Source organism: Sinocyclocheilus rhinocerous, unplaced genomic scaffold (genome assembly GCF_001515625.1).
Source record: "Sinocyclocheilus rhinocerous isolate Xijiao unplaced genomic scaffold, SAMN03320098_v1.1 scaffold662, whole genome shotgun sequence".
Classification (NCBI taxonomy): Eukaryota; Metazoa; Chordata; class Actinopteri; order Cypriniformes; family Cyprinidae; genus Sinocyclocheilus; species Sinocyclocheilus rhinocerous.
In genome coordinates, this window is record NW_015639782.1 from 300887 (window position 1) to 322646 (window position 21760).

The following is a 21760-nucleotide window of genomic DNA, read 5'->3' on the forward strand; positions in this document are numbered from 1 at the left end:
ACACATACTAAAGCGCGGATGACGCTCGCTGTGTTTTCAGCTTCTGCCGTCTCACTATATGATGATGTGAACACGAATGTCATCTCCAGCTGCTCTGAGAGTCACTTCATTAGCATTTTACCGTTTCATTAGAGAAAACTACCGTAATATCACATACACAGCAGCTGCAAGTTCTTCAGGGCAACCCGTCAAAATAAAAGTTTAGTTTAACGTTAAGAAACTGTCAGAATATATTACTATCAGAACATTTTATATGGCCCTATTACTGTTTAAAAAAGGACCCATACAAAAAAAAGAATAGGTTTAAAATACAGGCATGTGGTTCTTAATTTCTGTGGCAACCCGTCAAAATAAAAGTTTAGTTTAACGTTAAACTGTCAGAATATATTACTATTTAGCAGTCTTAAGACTCAATGCTACTACTGCTAATATATATTAATAAATCTTTATTTTTAAAGGAATCACATCTGTTTTCTTTTTAATTTTAATAGTAAGCCTCTGTTGTGCAGCACTTTGTTTGCCAAAAAAATAAAAGGGTTTAATTTTCATTTGATTAGGATAAATTAAATTAATGTTTTATGCCTTCATCTGATTAACAGAAAAATTAAGAACATTTTATAGGGCCCTATTATTGTTTAAAAAAGGACCCTATACAAAAAAAAGAATAGGTTTAAAATACAGGCATGTGGTTTTTAATTTCTTTTTATTAATTCACCATTTGTAAACTGATGTTTACTGTTCATTTTTTAGAAATATCAATAGCATTTGTATTAAAACTATATTCACTGAATGTAATCAAAAAAATCGAGAATCGAATCAAATCGAGAGCTTGCGAATCGAAATCGAATCGGGACATCTGAATCGATACCCAGCCCTTTTTGTGACTGATGTAAATAGCCAACGGCATTTAGTTCACAAGTATGCTATTTGATATGTGCCGGCCGAATGTCCTGTTTCAGTGTGAATCATGGTAGTCTTTCATTCAGTGAGCGTTACATGATATTATTTATTACAGTGTGTTGTTGTGTACAGGTCATGAACAGGCGGTTGTGACTTTAGGCATGTTTCACTGCAGAGCTGTGGTCCACTCATGTGCTGATAATATCACATTGCTCTAATATCTTCCTCCTCGGCTGTACATGTTAAAGAGCTTGTCCTTCTAAGTCTGAACTAACTGTTGTAGAAAACAGTTGTAGTTCACTGAGAAATGATCATTTCTGTCCTTTTATTCATAAGCACATTTAAAGAGATACTTCACCCAAAAATAAAATGTACTCCACCATTGACTTAAAAAAAAAAGTCTAAAAAAAGCCTAACTTTTTAAAAAAATATTTAATTTTATGTTCCACAAAAGAAGGAAAGCCATACAGGTTTAAAATGACACAAGGGAGATCCAATGATGTCTGATTTGTCATTTTGGGTGAACTATCCCTTTAACAGCATTGTCAGAAAAGGTGTTCTTTGTCATGTTCATGCTCTGAACCCTTCTGTTGGAGGGTAGTCTTGTGTGTAAAATATGGTCTATAATTTTTTGTGAAAGTATGCTTTTAAATATCCTTAACTTAAGAAATTAAGAAATAATTCTGAAGGCAAAATGATGTGCTTTTATGTGTTTATTAATATTATCGTTGTTTTGAAATGGTGCTTTTACTAGAAATAAGAGGTGCACCTGCAGCTTTCACTGGAGTTCCTTCACTCTTGACTGAAAGAGTCTCTGTCTGAGTGATCAGCTCAGGAGCGGTGAAATGGAGTCATACTGCCCCACTGTGGCTACAATATAACTGTGTTTATTCACCTATCCATGATGACAGACTGAGTTAAGTTGTAGACATAAAACGACCAAACTGTAATTGTTTTGGAGGCATTTTAATTTTAATAGCAAACATATACTGCTGCACTTATGATTGTTAGTTGTATAATTTTTGTATAATATGCATGAACGTGAAAACACAATAATAACATGGCTTGACCATTAGAATTCAGTAACAACGAGTATACACAAGTGTGTCAGAGAGGTTTTTAATTTTGTGACTGGTTACCATTTAACTTTTGATGAGACCTTGCAAACTGTTTGTCTCTCAGGAGGTTGTGTCAACACTGTACACCGTGACATTCAGACTGTATTAAAATGCACCTCTCGTAGCTTGAGGACATGAAAAACTGAGATACGATGCGACAGCCAGCTGACACATATGAATATAAGCCAGCAATTAAAAAATGAATAAAAAAAGCCAGAGTTGATTTATAATATTAAGCTGGCAAGAATTCATAGATTGCTGATGTATGTGTGCTTGTTTTTAACCTCTTAATACATAAGGAGTAAGGACATCATGTTTTTTCCCATTTTGTGTGTGAATGTTTTAGGTTTATGAGACAAAAGTACCTGCTGTTGCCCTGTGTGTATGAAGACAAAACCCTTGATAAGTTGAAGTGGACCAGAAGATGTTAAAGAAATGATAGCTGCACCGGAATTACAAACAGAGTTTCATTACACTCAGTGAGTGCACAGACACACAGATGTAATGAATACAGATTGTGTGTATGCATGCGTTCACACATTCTCCTGCACTCTGATAATATTGATCTGTTTGTGTGAACAGGGACACTGACACCCGATTCTCATCAGACACTGATTTCGATGATCCTGATGGGAGGAATGCCATCATCGGGAAAGGGAAGGTATGAGTGGACTGTGACATTTTTGATTATCAGAAAGACCAGGTTCCTTTAAATGGCCTTTTACCCCTTTTCCATGGAAATGGTTCTGGAGCTAATTATTGGCCAGAGATCGTGAACCTTTCATGACTTAAGATTGTGAATTAAAGGAATAGTTCACTTAAAAATGAAAATTTGCTGAAAATGTACTCACCCTCAGGCCGTCCAAGATGTAGAATTTGTTTCTTCATCTGAAAAGATTTGGAGAAAGGCAGCATTGCATCACTTGCTCACCAATGGATCCTCTGCGGTGAAGGGGTGCCGTCTAGGGATGCAGCGATTAACCGGTTTCACGATTAACCACGCTTTAAAACGTCACGGTTAATTAATTGTAAAGGTTCCGCTAAACCGAGTGTTTGTGTTACATGGAACGGAACTGTTGCAGCTTGCGCAAAACGAAAACAAAGTTACACTAGCGGTGCACCAGCTTAAAATGATGTGCTTATCAGAGGCACGGAGGCTACTAATCGTAAAACCGTGATTATTCCTCAGACAATAATCGTACCAACAAAATCTATAATCGTTGCATCCCTAGTGCCGTCAAAGAGAGAGTCCAAGCAGCTGATGAAAACATCACAGTTTGTAAAGCATACATCAAGAAGTTTTTAACTTCAAACTGTTCCTTCCAGCTAAAATATGAGTCCTCTATCCATAATATTGCTTTCTCCAGTGAAAAAGTCATGAATTAGTAGGGTTGGGTACTCAGTACTAACTCGGTACTTTTAAGGATACCGACCGAATTGCGTCGGTACTACCGAGTACCGACTCACGTTAAATCAATCGGTGCCAAATTTCGATACCTGAGAACGCATCTGGGCGCATACGCTACAGAGAGAGAAAGAGAGACCCTGTGGCGTGATGTCACCCCTGCAACTCGTTCAAACAACACGCAGGGCGAGCCGAAATGTTCTGAAGTGTGGTTACATTTCTAGGGCCATATGATTTCTGCGAAAACGCGAATGGGATTGCGGAGTCCATTCATAAAAACGTAATTTACTCTATAGCGCGGAATGCCACGGAATTCGTAAATTTTGGACGAATAAATCAAAAGTAGCCACCGCCACTTAATTCGAATCACGATATGAACTCGTGTCTGTGAATATTAAATGCAAAAAGATGGTTTAAATATGAATCCTGCATGTTCTGCTTGCCTCTGTATGTGTGAATGGCAGAAACGCGGTTTTGTTTACTACACAAATACTGAAGCACGCGTGACGCTCGCGGTGATTTCCAGCCTCTGCGTCTCACTATATGACGGCATGAACACAAAAACTTAATCTCCAGAGCTGCTGTGTGTGTCACTTCGCGAGAATTTTACCGTTTCATTTAATAAAACTAGCATCATCATGCTGTATACACACAGAAACTTCATGGCAACCTGTCAAAATAAAAGTACGGTTTAACATGTAAAAGAAATATATTACTATTGTATTACTTTTGTAAAGTATAATGTACATCTTTAAATATTCCATTTTCTTTTTTCACTGAAATAAATGTTTTTGTAATTACGCGGAGAGTAAAGTACCGAAAAAAGGTAACATTGGGTACCGGCACCGAAATTCAGGTACCGATACCGGTACCGTTCCGGTTAAAATGTGAACGGTACCCAACCCTATGAATTAGGAGAGAAATATAAATTTAAATAATACAATTAAATGATAAAAATAAATATTACAACTAGATTAATCACTTAATTGTAGAAAAAAAATAATACAATTATTAGCCTATTAAAAAATGTTTTAAAGGAATATTCACACAATTTTTCTTCCATGTATTAATTTCAACAGTAAACCTGTTTGTTTGCCAAAAAATAAAAGGGTTTAATTTTCATTTGATTTAAAATAAATGTTTAATGCCTTCATTTGATTTTCAGAAAAATTAAAACAAGAATTTCTGGAAAAAAATAAATAAATGTTTTTGTAATTACACAGAGAGTAAAGTACCGAAAAAAGGTACCATTGGGTATCGGCACCGAAATTCAGGTACCGGTACCGTTCCGGTAAAAATGTGAACGGTACCCAACCCTATGAATTAGGAGAGAAATATGCACAGATCGAGCACAGTTTAAAAGAGAAAACAGTCCAAAAACATTTCTGAACAAATATGTCAGTGGATTTTGATGTGAGCACAACAGGGGATGGACTTTTTCACTGGAGGAAGTGATATTTTGAATTATTGACTTATATTCAGTGGACACCCATTCACTGCAGAGGATTCATTGGTGAGCAAGTGATGTAATGTTAAATTTCTCCAAATCTGTTCCGATGAAGAAAGAATTTCATCCATATCTTGAATGGCCTGAGTGTGAGTATATTTTCATCAAATTTATAACGATACGAATAACGAATTATGAGGTAACCATGTTTCTGATAACCTGCCATCAAACAAGTTTATATAAATTTTTTAAACAAATTAATTTAAATCATTATCTTTGTACAAGTACAATCTGCTTGTGAACAATATTATTTAAATAAATAAAACTCTTTGCAACCAATTTGCACATGATATTTGGGAACAGACTAACGGTGTGATCGTTATACTGTTCTCCAATTGCTGATTTTAATCATTTTTCACTTGTGGAGAGTTTGATCCAGTTCGTCAGTGTTGACCTGTGATGTCATTATGCTTCAGGCGAAGAAAGGAAAGAAGGGCCCTGGAGAGAAAGGGAAAGGAGTGGGGAAAGGAGCTGGACGCATGAACGGTCACCACCAGGAAAACGGCATGGAAAATGTCATGCTTTTTGAAGTGGTCAGGCTGGGAAAGAGTGCCATGCAGGTCAGTAAGCATATGACCTTATGGCTTTTACACTGCCCTCATGTGGGTTTGTGGCTTCTGGAGGGATTTGAGTGTTGGCAGGAGAATATGCAGACGGATGTACCGCTGTGTAGTCGAGCAGATTTTGACCTTTGCAAGATTTCTGCTCCCCTCTTTTGCAGTCAGTCGTTGATGACTGGATTGAGTCCTACAAATATGACCGAGACGTCGCACTTCTCGACTTGATCAATTTCTTCATCCAGTGCTCTGGCTGCAAAGGTTTGAGTCATTTTTCATGTGATCTGATTTGAGCTCGTAGATAATAAATGCTACATGACAGACATAATCATGATAGTTAAAGGGATAGTTCACCCAAAATTAAAATTCTTTCATTGTTTATTCATAATTATTTCATTCCAGTCTGCATTATTTTTTTGTGGAACAATTAAGAAGATATTTTGAAGAATGTTTCCACTGCTGCCTTTCATATAATGAACGTGACTGGGGTTATCAAGCTCCTAAAAGGACATTAAACCATGATAAAAGTGGTTCTTCTCGTGTTATATTCAAAGCTGTCTTAATTCATGTGATCGCTTTGTGTGAGGAACAGACTAAAATTTAAGCCCAAATCATTACTTGTTAAAAATCTGTTAAAAAACAATTTGATCATTTTTGGTGTGGATTCTAATATAGTTATTGTAGATATCATAGTTGTCAGAATAGTTATCACTCTCGTTGTGAACGGGCCTGAAGTTTCATTATATGGAGAAAAAAAAAAGAATTTTGATTTCTGCTAAATATTTCTGTGTTCCATCATGAAAGAAGTAAATAATGACAGAATTTTAATTTCTGGATGAATGTTTCTTTTAGTAGTGCATTGTAGTACTTTTTTCCTCACTAAAAAAGCTACAAATAATTGAATTGGCTGGTAACATAAACTTGGTACACCTTTAAGTCCTGTGCTAAGTATAAACTAATGCTCATATCAGTTTTGTTTCTTAATGTTATTACTTTTTAAAACGTACCAAATTTTAGGTCTTACTTTAAGTGTTATCTTTACAGGTGTTGTCACGGGTGAGATGTTCCGCAACATGCAAAACTCTGAGATCATCAGGAAGATGACAGAAGAGTTTGATGAGGTAAACTTCACACTTCAACCCTGAAAATGGCTTTCCTGAAGAACATGTTTCATCACCCACTAGTGTTTTCTATGTATTATTTTGTGCACACGCTAACCAGTGAGAGTTGATGTTATTGCAGGACAGTGGTGATTACCCGCTCACCATGGCCGGGCCGCAGTGGAAGAAGTTCAAGTCTAGTTTCTGTGAGTTTATTGGCGTGTTGGTACGGCAGTGTCAGTACAGCATCATCTATGACGAGTACATGATGGACACGGTCATCTCACTGCTCACCGGCCTCTCTGACTCTCAAGTCCGAGCCTTCAGACACACCAGCACACTGGCAGGTCAGTATCTCTGCTGCTTTGTAAATCTAAATTTTGTTTTGATTAGTCCAAACAAGACGCAATGATTTTTTTCCCATAGCTATGAAGTTGATGACGGCCCTCGTGAATGTAGCTCTGAACCTCAGCATCAACATGGACAACACTCAGCGGCAGTACGAAGCAGAGAGGAACAAGATGATTGGCAAGAGGGCCAATGACAGACTAGAGCTTCTGCTTCAGAAACGCAAGGAGGTGAGTGTTGTCTGAGACAGAGATGCTGCATATGTCTGAATAAATTCTGCATGTTGGCGTTGTCTTTGAGCAACCGTGAAAGCTGAAAAGGGAAGAGTGAATAAGTGAAGCTTTCAGAGGAACAGGGGATTCATGGCTCTCTTCCCTGTGGAGACTCACTTCCCATTGCGTGAGGCAGCCAGGTTACTGCAGCGTTTGCTGCTTTCCTTCCAAACACCTACGCCTCTCTTGGCCAACAGCCACAAAAACACACGACCAACCAAACACTCAGCACATTTCATCTGTACTCTTTCCCCCTACTTTAAAGCTGAGTAAACATGGATAAAGTAATTAAAAAAAGAATCCTATTCTAATGAGAACTCTGTGTTATTGTGGAGTCTCGGGTCAACCACAGAGCTCGTTCTGACAGCACCCATGGGGTTAGAGCTCGCCTGAGTACGAAAGCTGTTTAACTGGCGCTGTAAATTAACTGGGTTATGTAATAACAGCCCCTGCTGTTAAGCCATCTGCGTTTGTGAGTGAGAGGTTTTATTGATGTCTTGATAGTATTGCGTTAAACCACGTGGACACACAGAGAAGCGGAGTTGTAATATTGTTTAGAGGAATATGACAGCATCTGTGGCATGCTCTCGATTTATATATGTACAGAAAAACACTTATAGGTCAAGTCAGTGGAGCAAGCATACAGCACTCGCCCCACAGATCATATTTTTTGTTTGTTTGTTTTTACAAACTGAGGTATGAAATTGTATTTTGTATAGTAGCAGATTGTATGTCCTACCACACTGGTTGTGAACTTATCTGACTCCAACACCACAACAATAATCAAACCCTTCCCCATGTAGGATAGTAGGTTTCCTCGGTATAACAGCTGTAATGAGTTGTTTTTTTTCCAAAACATTTTTTTGTTTCATAGCAATTAGGAGTGTTCATAGATGATAACGCACCTCTCCAGATAAAAATGTTTATTAAAATAATAATAATAGTTATTGTATTCATTTCATTTTAATTATAATAAAAATTCTGAATTCTAAAGTGAAGTTTGAAGAGCTGAATTTCTTCAGGGAATCCACTCTTTATAACCAATGGATTTACATGTCTTTTCTAGTCATTTGTGATTTACTGAATAAGGATTTGAACAAATATTTTTTACAAACATTTAGAACCCAATAAAATATTATAGATAATCAATTAAAATGTATATTCTTTAATGAAACCTATAACACCATAGGTGTGTGTGTATATATATTTTTTTTTTCTTGCATATATTTTCTTTTTCATTTTTTTCCCCCACGTCTAAAAATAACACTTTTTAAAAACCTAATTTGTCCAGGTTGTATCAGTTGAATCAAATTTAAGGCCATAAAAAGTCTTAATTATGATTTCAAGAGGTCTTAAGTTTGGGGACGGAAAGACCAGAATTGTGATATGGCTGAATGTGATGATTAAACCTCAAAAGGCTATGATTTCATTGAATAAACATGAGCGCTGCACATTTAAGTCAGGTGCTGCACTGTTTTGTGTACTGCTGTTACCGGGGAAACCATTTTATTTTTGCCATTCCGAAAGGGCCACCTGCTGGCAGAGAATGAATTTGCATTTTCAGTAAGCCCGTCTGCCATTTTTGTTCAGACCAAAGCGAAAATCGGCCCATGTTTTTACACTGCAAACACGCAGAGATGTAAATGTGAAAGTCATATACACCTATGATGGCTTGAGGGTGGGTAAATTATGGGGTAATTTTCATTTTTGGGTGAACTACCTTATGGTCTTATGGTCACATATGGCCATATAATAAGCATAGATAACACTAAATGAATCACATATTTGTGAGCCTTTGACCTGAAAAGAGGGAGAGAGCTGTTATTCCAAATTATAGAAACTGATAATAAATGGAAACTAGAAAGAAAACCAAGAGGGAGAAGTGAGCAGAGCTGCAATCAAGAGAAAAGGCAGTGATGTTAAAGCAGCTCAAATATAAGATATACTTTTGATTTTTAGATACAAACTTTTGATTAGTAATGCAGGTTGCCATCATTTACTGCCTACAGCAATGATTATAATGAATTATTTTCTTTACAGTTGCAAGAAAATCAAGATGAGATTGAGAACATGATGAATGCCATTTTCAAGGGTGTATTTGTTCACCGATATCGGTATGCACACTCATAAGCATTGATTTTCTACCAGCTCAAGCTTGAATCACCAATTACTACTTCAGTGATTACTCAATAATACTCTGATATGTTCTTGTGGGTGTCTGTGGGCTTAAGTGCTTCTGTTATTCCTCCTCAGTGATGCAATAGCAGAGATCCGGGCGATCTGCATCGAGGAGATTGGGGTGTGGATGAAAATGTACAGTGATGCATTTCTTAACGACAGCTATCTGAAGTACGTGGGCTGGACCATGCACGACAAGGTGAGGATTCAATCGTTTTTCTCTCCTATTTCTTTAATCCCTAAATATAGAGTCAGATGGAGTTAGTCACGACACAATCCTGGAGTTGGAACGAAACTGTAACACTCTTCCTTTCTCCCTCTCAGCAAGGTGAGGTGCGTCTGAAGTGTCTCACGGCTCTGCAGGGGCTGTACTATAACCGCGAGCTCAATGCCAAGTTGGAGCTCTTCACCAGCCGCTTCAAGGTGAGAGAACCATCTGGGGAAGCTTCTCATCCAAAATAGAGCAAACACAGTAATTAGTCATCAGAATACTCCTCTGTGAAAGTGTTAAGAGATTAATTAAATGATTTTGTCGATTTTATGTATCTTTTCAATATTTTAAAATAAAATGGGTTGTCTGTTTGTCTCCATCAGGACCGCATTGTCTCCATGACGTTGGACAAGGAGTATGATGTTGCAGTGCAAGCAATAAAACTGCTCACACTGGTGTTACAGTACGTGTAAAACATACTGCTATAGCAGTTTCTTGCATCATACAAAAATAATTATATTTTATTTGACTTATAAGTTGGTCAATTGAATTGAATATGAGAACACAAAATAATGTGTACCACAAAACAATTGTCAAGACAAAACATCTTTAAATTTTTTTGTTTAAAGAAATTAATACTTTTTTCAGCAATGAAACATTAAACTGATTAATAGTGGTAGAAAGTTTTGTAACATTATACATTTCTTTATTATTCATCAAAAAATGTATCACAAAAATGCATCACAACCAAATATTAAGCAGCACAACTATTTTTTAGCATTGATAATAATAGGAAATGTTGCAGCAAATCAGATGAATCTTTCAGAGTGGTCATTGAATCAAAATAAACCACTGTTCACTAAGTGAAATAAGTGTGCTTACAGTACAAAAAAAGTGAAATGTGTAGGCAACACTGTAGACACAGCCAGCTGTGATAATCAGCATGACAGGATGCTCATATGTTGTTGTTGTTGTTTGGTATTACAGTAGCAGTGATGAGGTTCTGACTGCAGAAGACTGTGAGAGCGTGTACCACCTTGTGTATTCAGCCCACCGACCCGTCGCTGTGGCAGCAGGAGAGTTCCTCTTTAAGAAGTGAGTTTCACTCATCCTCACTCACTCATTCATATACCATGAAGCTGTACAGGCTTCACATTTCTGCTTTTCTATAAACCCAGTCTCTGACCTACTAAAAGTTATAATAGTCTGCATCTACACTGAGTGGAGATGTGTATGAATAGACATGGTGATGAGACAACAATAGCTTGAGGTAAACTGAATAGCTTTACATTTTCATCTTTGTTCGCAGACTGTTCAGTCATAGAGACCCTGAAGATGACAGCATGCCCAAGAGACGAGGCAGACAGAGTGTGAACGCCAACCTCATCAAAACCACTGTCTTTTTCTTCCTGGAGAGTGAGGTGTGCTAACATCAACAACATTGCGAATCAAGTGTCAATCAATCAAGTCAGTGCTGTTTGTATGATGAAGTTGAAGGGTGCAATTTCAGTGCAACCAGTGCCATTAAACAGAATTGCAAAAATGATGATTTTCAAACAGTTTTCGCAAACACACCTTCTGTGTGCTGTGTTGTTTCAGTTTTCTTCCATTGTAGACCGTTTAAGAGAAATACAATTTAATATTGAAGCATGGTAGTCTTGGCAGTCATGGCAGCTCTGAATAATTATGCTCTAATTTTATTTATGTTTTCTATTTGAATATAAATTCAAAAATGTAATTTATTACTGTGATGGCAAAGCTTAATTTTCAGCAGCCATTATTCCAGTGTTCAGTGTCACATGATACTTCAGAAATCATTCTAATATGCATTGAAGGATTCTTCTTTTTAAAAAAAAAACTCAGTTATTCCAAACTTTATTTAAACAAACTGATTTTGCCATGAAAATAGCTTCAACTACTGACATGTCATAAAAATTTTTACTACCTACCTATATATAATTGTAATAATAATTCTAAGATGTTATAAGGTGTTATGTTTTGATCCTCAGCTTCATGAGCATGCAGCCTACCTAGTGGACAGCATGTGGGACTGTGCAGGAGAGATCCTGAAGGACTGGGAGTGCATGATCAGCCTACTACTGGATGAGCCACTGCCTGGAGAGGAAGGTCCGACCCAGTGACACACCACCGGAACATACAGGGTTGACTTTTACTTGCTCCAAAGGGAGTGAGAGATTAATTACCTTTGTGTGTGTTTTCCAGCTCTGACGGACAGACAGGAGACGGCTCTGATAGAGATCGTGCTGTGCACCATCCGTCAGGCTGCAGAGTGCCATCCTCCTGTGGGCAGAGGCACAGGCAAGAGGGTAAGACCTGATGCCACACGCATCGGCCAGCCCTGAAGACGGATCCCTGCTTTCACACATTACCTGTTACATGCTGTTCTCAATTCTCACTTGATCTGGTTTCAGGTTCTGACAGCGAAGGAGAAGAAGACTCAGCTTGATGACCGGACGAGAATGACGGAGCTCTTTGCTATATCACTGCCAGCTTTACTTGCAAAGGTTAAAGCCTATTGAAATCTAAGGCAACATGAAATGGTATTTACAGACCATTGAAACTGATCGATATGTTTTTTTTTCTTTCTTACAGTACTCTGTGGATGCAGAGAAAGTGACAAATCTGCTGCAGCTGCCCCAGTTTTTTGATCTGGAGATCTATACCACAGGGCGTTTGGAAAAGGTCTGAATTGCATATCGTTTAAACAGAATAAATGCGCTGAATGAACACAGATTATTCACAATAGGCTGATTGTGCAGCATATGAATGAAAGCTATTTTTTTTCTCTCACAGCACCTGGATTCATTGTTAAGACAAATCAGAGAGATTGTGGAGAAGCACACGGACACAGATGTGCTCGAGGCTTGCTCTAAAACCTACCACTCCCTGTGCAACGAGGAGTTCACTATCTTTAACCGGGTGGATATCGCCCGTAGCCAGCTCTTGGATGAGCAAGTGGACAAATTTAACAGGCTACTGGAGGACTTCCTGCAGGAGGTGAGGGCGGCTCAGGGTGGAGCATCAGGAGCACTTTGATGTTTGCATAGGAACAGCAGTTTGGCGAGAGTATTTGTGCGTGACACACTGTCTTTTTTTCTGGAGGTTTCTCTGTATGGATGAGTCTGATTAGTTAGATTAGTCTGATATATGTATGTATATATATATATATATATATATGTGTGTGTGTGTGTGTGTGTGTGTGTGTGTGTATATATGTATAGGCAATGTTAAAATATTTCAGATTCAGTAAAAAAAAAAAAAAATCCATGTCCAGTTGTTTTTAAACGCAAGACTAATATATAATATAGACCCTAATATAGCCTTTATTATTCAGAGCATCCTTAAGACAGGCCAGTAGACTAGTCTTACTAGTGAGTGAGTTAAGGAATTAGTACATTTGACTCATCCCTAGTACTCAATTCAAACTATTTCTTTCTGAATGCTGCCACCATGTATCAGAAGCTCAGAAAGTTGCAGTTGTCATATATAGCTTGTTTCTTCCACAGGGTGAAGACCCAGATGAAGATGATGCTTATCAAGTTCTGTCCACACTGAAGAGGATCACAGCTTTCCACAAGTAAGGCTTCCCTGTCTCACCTCCCTGTATATTATTAAATGTTTCTCTTTATCACTTTAGGTGAAGGCTGTAATTTACTTTTCTAACACGCATTCCACACCTTTTTTTGTGTTTAGTGCTCATGACCTTTCCAAATGGGACCTATTCACTAGCAATTACAAGTTACTGAACACTGGTATTGAAAACGGAGACATGCCTGAGCAGGTATTCGTGTGCATATGAAGAATTATTGAGGTAGTGCCTGACTGGGCCAGACTTAATGACAATTTTCACAATTGTTACTTTATATTAATTATTACTTTTTTCATTTAATAGTGACTTCATCTTTCACAATTGCCACTTTTTTTTCTTAATTGTGACTTCATATCTTACAATTGAGGCTTCATCTTTCACGATTGATTATGTCTCATAGTTGCAACTTAAGATTCACCATTCTTATAATTGTAATCAATTTATATAATTTTGACTAATTTATATGATTATGACTTTTTTAGAACTATTATTTCTCAGAATTGCATCTTGAAGTCTCACAATTGATTTTGTTTCTTATTTTAAACTATATCTCACAATGACCTGTTTTTCTTTTATTTTTACTCTGAGACAAAACCAGGCATTTATAGAAATAACACCTCGAAATCAGCTGAAACTTTGCTTTTGCCTCATGATTGTTGGGTAACATTACTGTCTCTCTGGACGTTTCAGATTGTCATTCATGCACTGCAGTGTACACATTACGTCATTCTTTGGAGTTTAGCCAAGGTCTCTGAGGGCACTTCTAAAAAGGTAGCTCCCATTCATATGATTTGTATGCATTCATCCTCTCCCCTTATTTGCTGTGGTTTGTTGGATGTCAACAATGCGTTTGGTCTCTGTAGGAGGACATGTTGACTCTGAGGAAGCAGATGAGGGCGTTTTGTCTAATGTGCCAGCGTTACCTTACCAGCGTCAACACTGCCGTCAAAGAGCAGGTTTGTATCAATGGTCACAACATGTCACTATCCCTCATGCCACAAACAGCCTGTACCTGACTGTATGTTCTCCCTCAGGCCTTCACCATCCTCTGTGACCTGCTGCTGATCTTCAGCCATCAGATCATCTCAGGTGGGAGGGAAGCTCTTGAGCCCCTAGTATACACACCTGATGAGTCCCTGCAGTCCGATCTTCTCAATTTCATCCTCGACCATGTCTTCATTGACCAGGATGAAGACAGCAACAGCACAGGTCTTTCACTGCTAATGGCATAATGACTTTCAGTTGGAGCTAACAGGCTTTGCTGAATGGATTTAGTGCCCTGACTGTTTAATGTTGAATGCTAACACTAAGACAACACAAAGGAAATTGGCTTTAGAAGCGTTTAATTGATTTAGAGATTAGAGACTCTAGCAACACTTAATCCTGTTGTGCACAGAGCTTTAGCTGAAGTAGACTGACTAGTTTAAAAGGAGAGTTGTTGGACAAATATCAACTTGCCTTGCTTCATTTGTTGTCAAGAAGCAGCGTTTAAAAGGTGACCACTAGAGGGCAGCAGTTTTCCTTCTAGTGCAAGCTGATTCATGAGCAGTATTTGAACGTCTGTTTTCCTTTATTTTCGAACAGATGGGCAGCAGGATGATGAAGCCGGTAAAATCGAAGCTTTGCACAAGAGGCGAAACCTGCTGGCCGCATACTGCAAACTCATTATCTACAATGTTGTTGAGATCAACACTGGTGCAGACATTTTCAAGCAATACATGAGGGTGAGTCTGTTTATTCTTTGAATATGCTTTTTCAGATCATTACTTCACTTTATTATTCACTTAAATGCAAGTTTTTCTGTTTCCTGTCCAGTATTACAATGACTATGGTGACATCATCAAGGAAACTATGAGCAAGACAAGACAGATCGACAAAATCCAGTGTGCAAAGACACTCATTCTGAGCTTACAGCAGGTCAGTGACTATAAGGTTTTATATCTGCCATCAAAATGGGTTTTACTCGCAGGTCCTTGATATGTCTTTCTTCCTGTGCTGAGAGCAGCTATTCAATGAGATGCTGTCAGATCTGGGACCTAGCTTTGACCGCTCATCCTCAGCTTTCTGTGGCATTAAAGAGCTCGCTCGACGCTTCTCTCTGACTTTTGGTCTGGATCAGCTCAAAACCAGAGAGGCCATCGCTATGTTACACAAGTAAGCTTCCATTCATTTCTTCTTGGCAGAAAAAACAATTGTGTGTGGAGTTGCATGTTTACACCCCATGTTGCTTTCTCTTTAAAGGGACGGTATTGAGTTTGCCTTCAAAGAGCCCAATCCTCAGGGGGAGGGACATCCTCCTCTCAACCTGGCTTTTCTTGACATTCTCAGCGAGTTCTCATCCAAACTCATGCGTCAGGACAAGCGGACTGTGTAAGCAACCATTTATTGATCTCAGCATGGGTGTTTATAGTTGTGTAAGGGCACTTTGTGGATCATTCATTAGCTGTTGGATCTAATGTTGGTCCTCTCTCTCTTTTCCCAAAGGCACATGTATTTGGAGCGCTTCATGACATTTCAGATGGCCCTGCAGAGAGAAGACTGCTGGCTGCCGCTCATCTCTTACAGGAACTCATTGCAGGCAGGGGGTGATGATGACACTATGTCTGTGGTCAGTGGCATCAGTAGCCGAGGCTCCTCCGTCAGGAGTAAAAAAGCTAAGCCTGCCACTGGCAAGAGGAAATTACCAGAAGGTAAAACAGTTTGAATTCAAGAAATCAGACAAGTAATGTGTTTAATGTGATCGAATAACATACATTGATGGATCGTGCACTATAACACTAGACATTTTTTTAAGGAAGTAAATCATGTTATTTTTTATTCATGGTGTCGGCAAGTCGGCATGGAATGAAAAAGCATCTATTTTGTAAATGCATGCTATCGATCTTATTGCGAACGATACATTCATGTTTGTGTGTGTATATATATATATATATAGGGATGCACCGATACCGATACTGGTATCGGTATCGGGCCCGATACTGGCCTCCTGTACTCGTACTCGTACTCGTTAAAATGCCCCGATACCAAACGCCGATACCACACAGCATGTGATAAGCGCCATATTTAAACAAAGAAACACTGACAACAGACAGCAGAAAGGAGTTATGGATGTCTACTACGAAGTATATGTATGCAATGATGTGTATATATATATATATATATATATAATATAATGTCAGGCTTCTCTCTGGTGACGTTTGCAAGACCTCTCCAATCATTTAGTCCTCTGAAAGGATAGTTCACCCAAAAATGAAAATGCTGTCATTTACTTACCCTCAAACCTGACTGACTGACTTTCTTCTGCTGAACACAAAAGAAGATATTTTAAAGACTGATGGTAACCAAACAGTTACTGGTCCCCATTGACTTCGATAGTATAGATTAGGGCTGTGTATCACCAGCAAAGTCACGATACGATACGTATCACGATACATAGGCCCTCTACGTTTAAAAAATACAAATTTAAATTAGAAGAGTTCTAAACTAATGCGCTGTCTTCTGTATCTAACTCACACACACGCTTGGTCACTCACACAGATCACGTTGCAGCCGCACTCAGACATTCAAGAACAAACTTTTTAGCGCTACCCCGCAATTTTATCAACTAAATAGCTCAATCGCTCAAGAGCTACATTATCTTTCTCAACAAGGAGCAGGAAACATCATTGTTTCTAAAGGAATTAAAGCGCGCGTACACACGGTTGCCAGATGGACAAAGATAAGTAGCACACTTAGCAGATATTTCCGTATTGGAGATCGTTAAACTGCAAGCTAACCAGTGTTTTCAGAAAGCACGTGCGTTTATCCAGTGGAGAGAGCGCGCGTACACACGGTTGCCAGATGGACAAAGATAAGTAGCACACTTAGCAGATATTTCCGTATTGCGCAAGTGGGAAGCTCTGTTTTGGGGATTACGTCTCTTTATATCAGGCAACCCCGGTTGTGTTCCTCTGCGGCCAGATTAAACCTTGTTGTAGCTTATATATTATGCTCTATTAATTATTTTTTAGAAACCTTGCACTTTTCTACTCCGTTTTAAACGTTGTTCTTGTATTCAAATTAAGCGCGGTCCACTGCTGCACACGTGCCACAATATCGATACAGGGACAGCTGTATCGATACTCGTATCGTCAAATCTCTGTGACGATACATCGTCTTATCGATGTATCGAACACAGCACTAGTATAGACAAATATACCAGAAAAATAGGGACCAGAAACTGTAAATGACAGAATTTAAATTTTTGGGTGAACTATCGCTTTAATCCCACCCCTGCAAACTCATGTTCATCTGCATTTTTAATACAGTGGACACGTCACAAAAATCCAATCAACAGTCGATGCACCGAACAAAGTCCCTGCCTTACGTTTTTTCTTTCTCTATAATCCATTACACTCAAATGTACATCACAATACATAAGAAAAGATCTGTCACTGTTTCCAATTTATCGTGACTTTAATGCTTGTCCTGCTCTCTGTTGCGTGTCCAGAGGAGAGCAGCAGCAGCAGCAGTGAAGTATGGATGAGCCGTGAGCAGAGCATGCAGACGCCCATCATGATGCCTTCACCCCACCTCACCTCCACCATCATGAGAGAGCCCAAACGCCTGCGTCCTGAGGAGAGCTACATGGGGGTGTACACCATGACCCCCGATCAGCAACAGCAGCACACACACCCTCAGACCCCTCAGCCACAACACCACCAAACACCCATGGACTACAAGTAAGAGCACTGATACTCAAGCTTAAAGGGGTGGCTGATCAGCTTTTTTTCGAAAGGCTTGATTGTATTTATGGGGTGCAGAGTAGCATGTGTTCATGCTTACATGAACATTATTTTCACATATTTTACCTTTATTCTACACCGCCGTTTCAGTTCTCGTCAAAGCATGTGTGCTGCTTAGTGTAGTTTGGGACTGAAGAAATATAGTGATGTGTGATGTTATTGTTTAACAGCACACAAGTCACCTGGATGCTAGCACAGAGACAGCAGCAAGAGGAGGTGGCCAGACAGCAGCAGGAGAGAGCTATGAACTACGCCAAATTAAGGAGTAACCTTCAGCATGCCATGTAAGGGAACTTTACAGTGCACTTCATGTTCAGTGGGTAGATGCAGTTTGAATGCACACAAAAACATGTTTTTTTTTTTTTACAAATATGGTGCCTTTGGTCTTTCAATGCTTGCAGTCGTCGAGGAACAGGCCTTATGGAGGATGATGAGGAACCCATTGTGGAAGATGTGATGATGTCATCAGAAGGCCGAATTGAGGATCTCAATGAAGGCATGGACTTTGACACCATGGATATCGATCTGGTAATAAGCTTATGCTAATACCAAATGTCTTTATGATTTTGGTCTCTAGGAGTAGACTTTTGTGTAAATGACAATTTATATTACTGTTCAAAAGTTTGGGGTATGCACGATTTTTTTTTAAAGAAGTCTGTCATTTTTGGAAGAAGTCCGTAATGATCACCAAGACTGCGTTGGTTTTATCAAAAATATAGTAAAAACAGTAATATTGTGAAATATTATTGCAATTTAAAATAGCTGTTTTCTATTTTGATATATTTCAAAATGTAATTTATTTCTGTGATTTAAAGCATCATTACTCCAGTCTTCAGTGTCGCATGATCCTTCAGATACCAGTCTAATATGCTGATTTGCTGCTCAAGAAACATTTATTTTTATTATCTTATTAATGTTGAAAGCAGTTGGGCTGCTAAATATTTTTTGGTGACCAAACTTTTCAGGATTCTTTTCAGCATCTTTATGAAATAAAAACAAAAACAAAAGAAACTTTACTGAAAAACTTTACTAAAAAATCTTTACTGTCACTTGTGATCAGTTTATGGCATCATTGCTGAATGAAGGTTAATAAAGTATTAAATTCTTTCTTACCCCTGCTTTTGAACAGTTCTGTGTATGTATTAGTGTTGTAGCCAAGACCACCTAATCCGAGACCAAGACCAGTGTGTGTTGAGACCAAGACAAGATCAAGACCAGACCACCACTACTCAAATTCTTCTGAAAGATCCACATTTACTGCCCGAGAAATGTCTTATTTTAAATCATTAAATACTATTAGAATAGTTAAACGCTATATAGAGCTGTTACCAATCAAATTAAATCACTAACAACAAAATTCATCTTTGCCTCTGCAGTGGTGGCACAGAAAGTCCCCATGAAATCAGACGTCAACACATAGTAATCCTGCCTGTTTCTAAGCATTTCAGGGGACCTTTAATTATATCATGTGTTATAATATAATATAAAAATACAGATCTCATACAAGTACTTTTTTGCAACAATATATATTGAATTTTGTGGGTATTTGTATTAATTTGGGTGACATTTTTGACACAACCCCTCATTAATTTCTGACCCAGCATTACAGTATAAATCAGTGGTTCTCAGCCAGGGGGCCTCAACAGACTTCTAATGCTAAGCTCTAAAATATTTTGGGTGAGTGAAGGAGTCCTTTAAATATTGTTGTGGACAATAGGGGATCTTGAAGTCAAAAATTGAGATCCACTTGTATAAATCAAACTATTATTGTTATTTAGTTATTGATTGCATTTAAAGCAGGACATTTTACATCCAGTCACATTAATGATGTTAACAAATAAATCAGACAATGCACTGGCAATTTAGTGATATCCCCGCAGTTGTGGTCTTGAAACAAAATCCCAAGTCCTTTTAGTCTGACACCAAGACGAGACCAAGTACAAATGTGGTCGAGACCAAGACCTTCCAAAAATGGTCTTAAGACCGGTCTTGAGTACTACAACACTAGTATGTATATTTCAATGTAACGCAATTTAATGTCGCATTTTGTAAATTAATAACACTTCTTTTAGCACATCTCATCTTTACTGCCTGCTCTTTCCTATCTTGTAGCCCCCATCGAAGAATCGACGAGAGAGATCGGAACTGAAGCCCGACTTTTTCGACCCTGCCTCCATCATGGATGAGTCTGTAAGAAGCACTCATTTCCTGGGTTATGATGCTTTTCAGCGGTAATGGGGGACTCGTTCACTCCGACACTAAGGACCTGAAAGAGAGATCACCACTAGATGGCACTAGCAGGAGTGATTTCAGATAGTTTGAATTGCCCTTGTGCAAAAAGACAGAGAGGGGGAGAGCGTCTCACTATTATAAATACTAATCAGACCCATCTGGACTGATGATTGAATTAAACGTTTGTTTGGTAACTCTAAACACTGAACTGAATTTGAACATTTTCTCTTATAGGTCCTGGGAGTGCCCATGTTTTAAGATTATAATTGGAGGCGTGTGAAGAGAAGAGACGTTTTGCGTGAATTCACATTGTTTCTCTAAAGAGAATTAAATTCAATGGAGTGATTGGCATCCAAATCAGCTCGTACCATTGACACTTACTAAAACGCAGGAAGGATAAAGGAGCAATTCAAAGTCTTTGCAATCATTGTGTGGGCTTTCCCTGATCGTGCAAAACAGTGAGAGTAGATACTGAACGCCATGGAATCTCAGACTGTCCTTAGCCATACATGAGTTTATGATAAAATATATATATAAATATATATATAAATATTTCACAGTTGAACGTCATCATGTTTGAAGAAACATATGTGAGATCTCTTAGAGTTGTGGTATTTCTTGAAACCGGGGGTGAATGCATCTTTTTTTAACTTAAAAGACAACTTTGTTATGTATAGCCCTTTTGTAATAGTGAGTAATCTGGTGTAAAGTAGTAATTTATAAGCAGGTTTTTGCTCATCATAGTGTGAGTATTGATATATTTTATTCTTCTTATCTAATATGTGAAATGGAGGAAAATCTCCAGGTCTTTATATCTAGTATTTAGTTTCCTTTTATTCCACCCTTAAAACTCATGACATACAACACAAAACCTAAATCAAAACACTCTGAGCACTCCGATTTATTACTGCCTTTGGTGCATTTTTGAGGTTTGGGGTAATTTCATTGACACGATCAGTGATTGGTGTATGTTAAATACCTCAACCATTCAGTGGGCCTGTTGCTGTCTTTGCACCAACAGAACTGTTTTTATGTGCCAACTGCTCTAGTAAATCAGGCGCGTAGAATCCCAGTCGGTCCGTGGAGATGCACAGAAAGGACTGTAATTCTTCCGCCGAGTCACAAGGCTTATCCAAAGATCAGATCTGCTCGCTTGTCCCTCTAAAATCTAAGATCAAGCAAAGAAGAGGAAATCTCTCCAGTAGTGCCATTGTGTTGTCTCTAATAAAACAAAACTTAGTGTAGTTTGTCTGGTGGAGATTTTCTTCTGCCTGGTTAGAGCTATGTAGACATCTACATTTAAATAAAGTTATATATAAATATATAAATTGGTGCTGATTTTATAATTGTGCTTTAGTTTTTGTTTTTTGTTTTTTTTTAACTCCAACTTCGAGTTAAAAGGTTTTGAAATGTATACGAACATGTCTAAACATGAAAGTGTGTAGCCATGCAGCAAGTAAAGTTTTGAGATTTTTTTTATATTTTTTTTTATTTTATTTTTTTTTGTGTGAGTATTGTTTGGATCTTTTTTTTTTTTT

The 21760-nt window shown here is 38.2% G+C and overlaps 1 protein-coding gene across 3 annotated transcripts in view; it reads left to right on the forward strand.

The window, feature by feature from the left end:
* Window positions 1-20746, forward strand: part of stag2b (STAG2 cohesin complex component b) — a 30932-nt gene extending 10186 nt beyond the window's left edge. Inside the window, exons 2-34 of one of the 3 annotated variants that reach the window (XM_016567696.1) lie at window positions 1655-1816; window positions 2365-2497; window positions 2601-2679; window positions 5347-5490; window positions 5652-5748; window positions 6532-6608; window positions 6730-6934; window positions 7014-7165; window positions 9248-9321; window positions 9461-9584; window positions 9710-9808; window positions 9980-10059; window positions 10584-10691; window positions 10906-11017; window positions 11606-11723; window positions 11820-11923; window positions 12029-12121; window positions 12210-12299; window positions 12411-12614; window positions 13124-13194; window positions 13311-13398; window positions 13897-13977; window positions 14070-14162; window positions 14241-14415; window positions 14791-14930; window positions 15022-15123; window positions 15212-15360; window positions 15448-15576; window positions 15691-15896; window positions 17696-17927; window positions 18161-18274; window positions 18392-18518; window positions 20103-20746. In XM_016567696.1, coding sequence (XP_016423182.1) covers window positions 2454-2497; window positions 2601-2679; window positions 5347-5490; window positions 5652-5748; window positions 6532-6608; window positions 6730-6934; window positions 7014-7165; window positions 9248-9321; window positions 9461-9584; window positions 9710-9808; window positions 9980-10059; window positions 10584-10691; window positions 10906-11017; window positions 11606-11723; window positions 11820-11923; window positions 12029-12121; window positions 12210-12299; window positions 12411-12614; window positions 13124-13194; window positions 13311-13398; window positions 13897-13977; window positions 14070-14162; window positions 14241-14415; window positions 14791-14930; window positions 15022-15123; window positions 15212-15360; window positions 15448-15576; window positions 15691-15896; window positions 17696-17927; window positions 18161-18274; window positions 18392-18518; window positions 20103-20225 — 3834 coding nt within the window. In that variant the 5' untranslated portion in view covers window positions 1655-1816; window positions 2365-2453 and the 3' untranslated portion in view covers window positions 20226-20746. The remainder of the gene's footprint in view (window positions 1-1654; window positions 1817-2364; window positions 2498-2600; window positions 2680-5346; window positions 5491-5651; window positions 5749-6531; window positions 6609-6729; window positions 6935-7013; window positions 7166-9247; window positions 9322-9460; window positions 9585-9709; window positions 9809-9979; window positions 10060-10583; window positions 10692-10905; window positions 11018-11605; window positions 11724-11819; window positions 11924-12028; window positions 12122-12209; window positions 12300-12410; window positions 12615-13123; window positions 13195-13310; window positions 13399-13896; window positions 13978-14069; window positions 14163-14240; window positions 14416-14790; window positions 14931-15021; window positions 15124-15211; window positions 15361-15447; window positions 15577-15690; window positions 15897-17695; window positions 17928-18160; window positions 18275-18391; window positions 18519-20102) is intronic. The other 2 variants (XM_016567698.1, XM_016567695.1) reach the window with 2 other exon arrangements.
* The last annotated feature ends 1014 nt before the right edge of the window (window positions 20747-21760 follow it).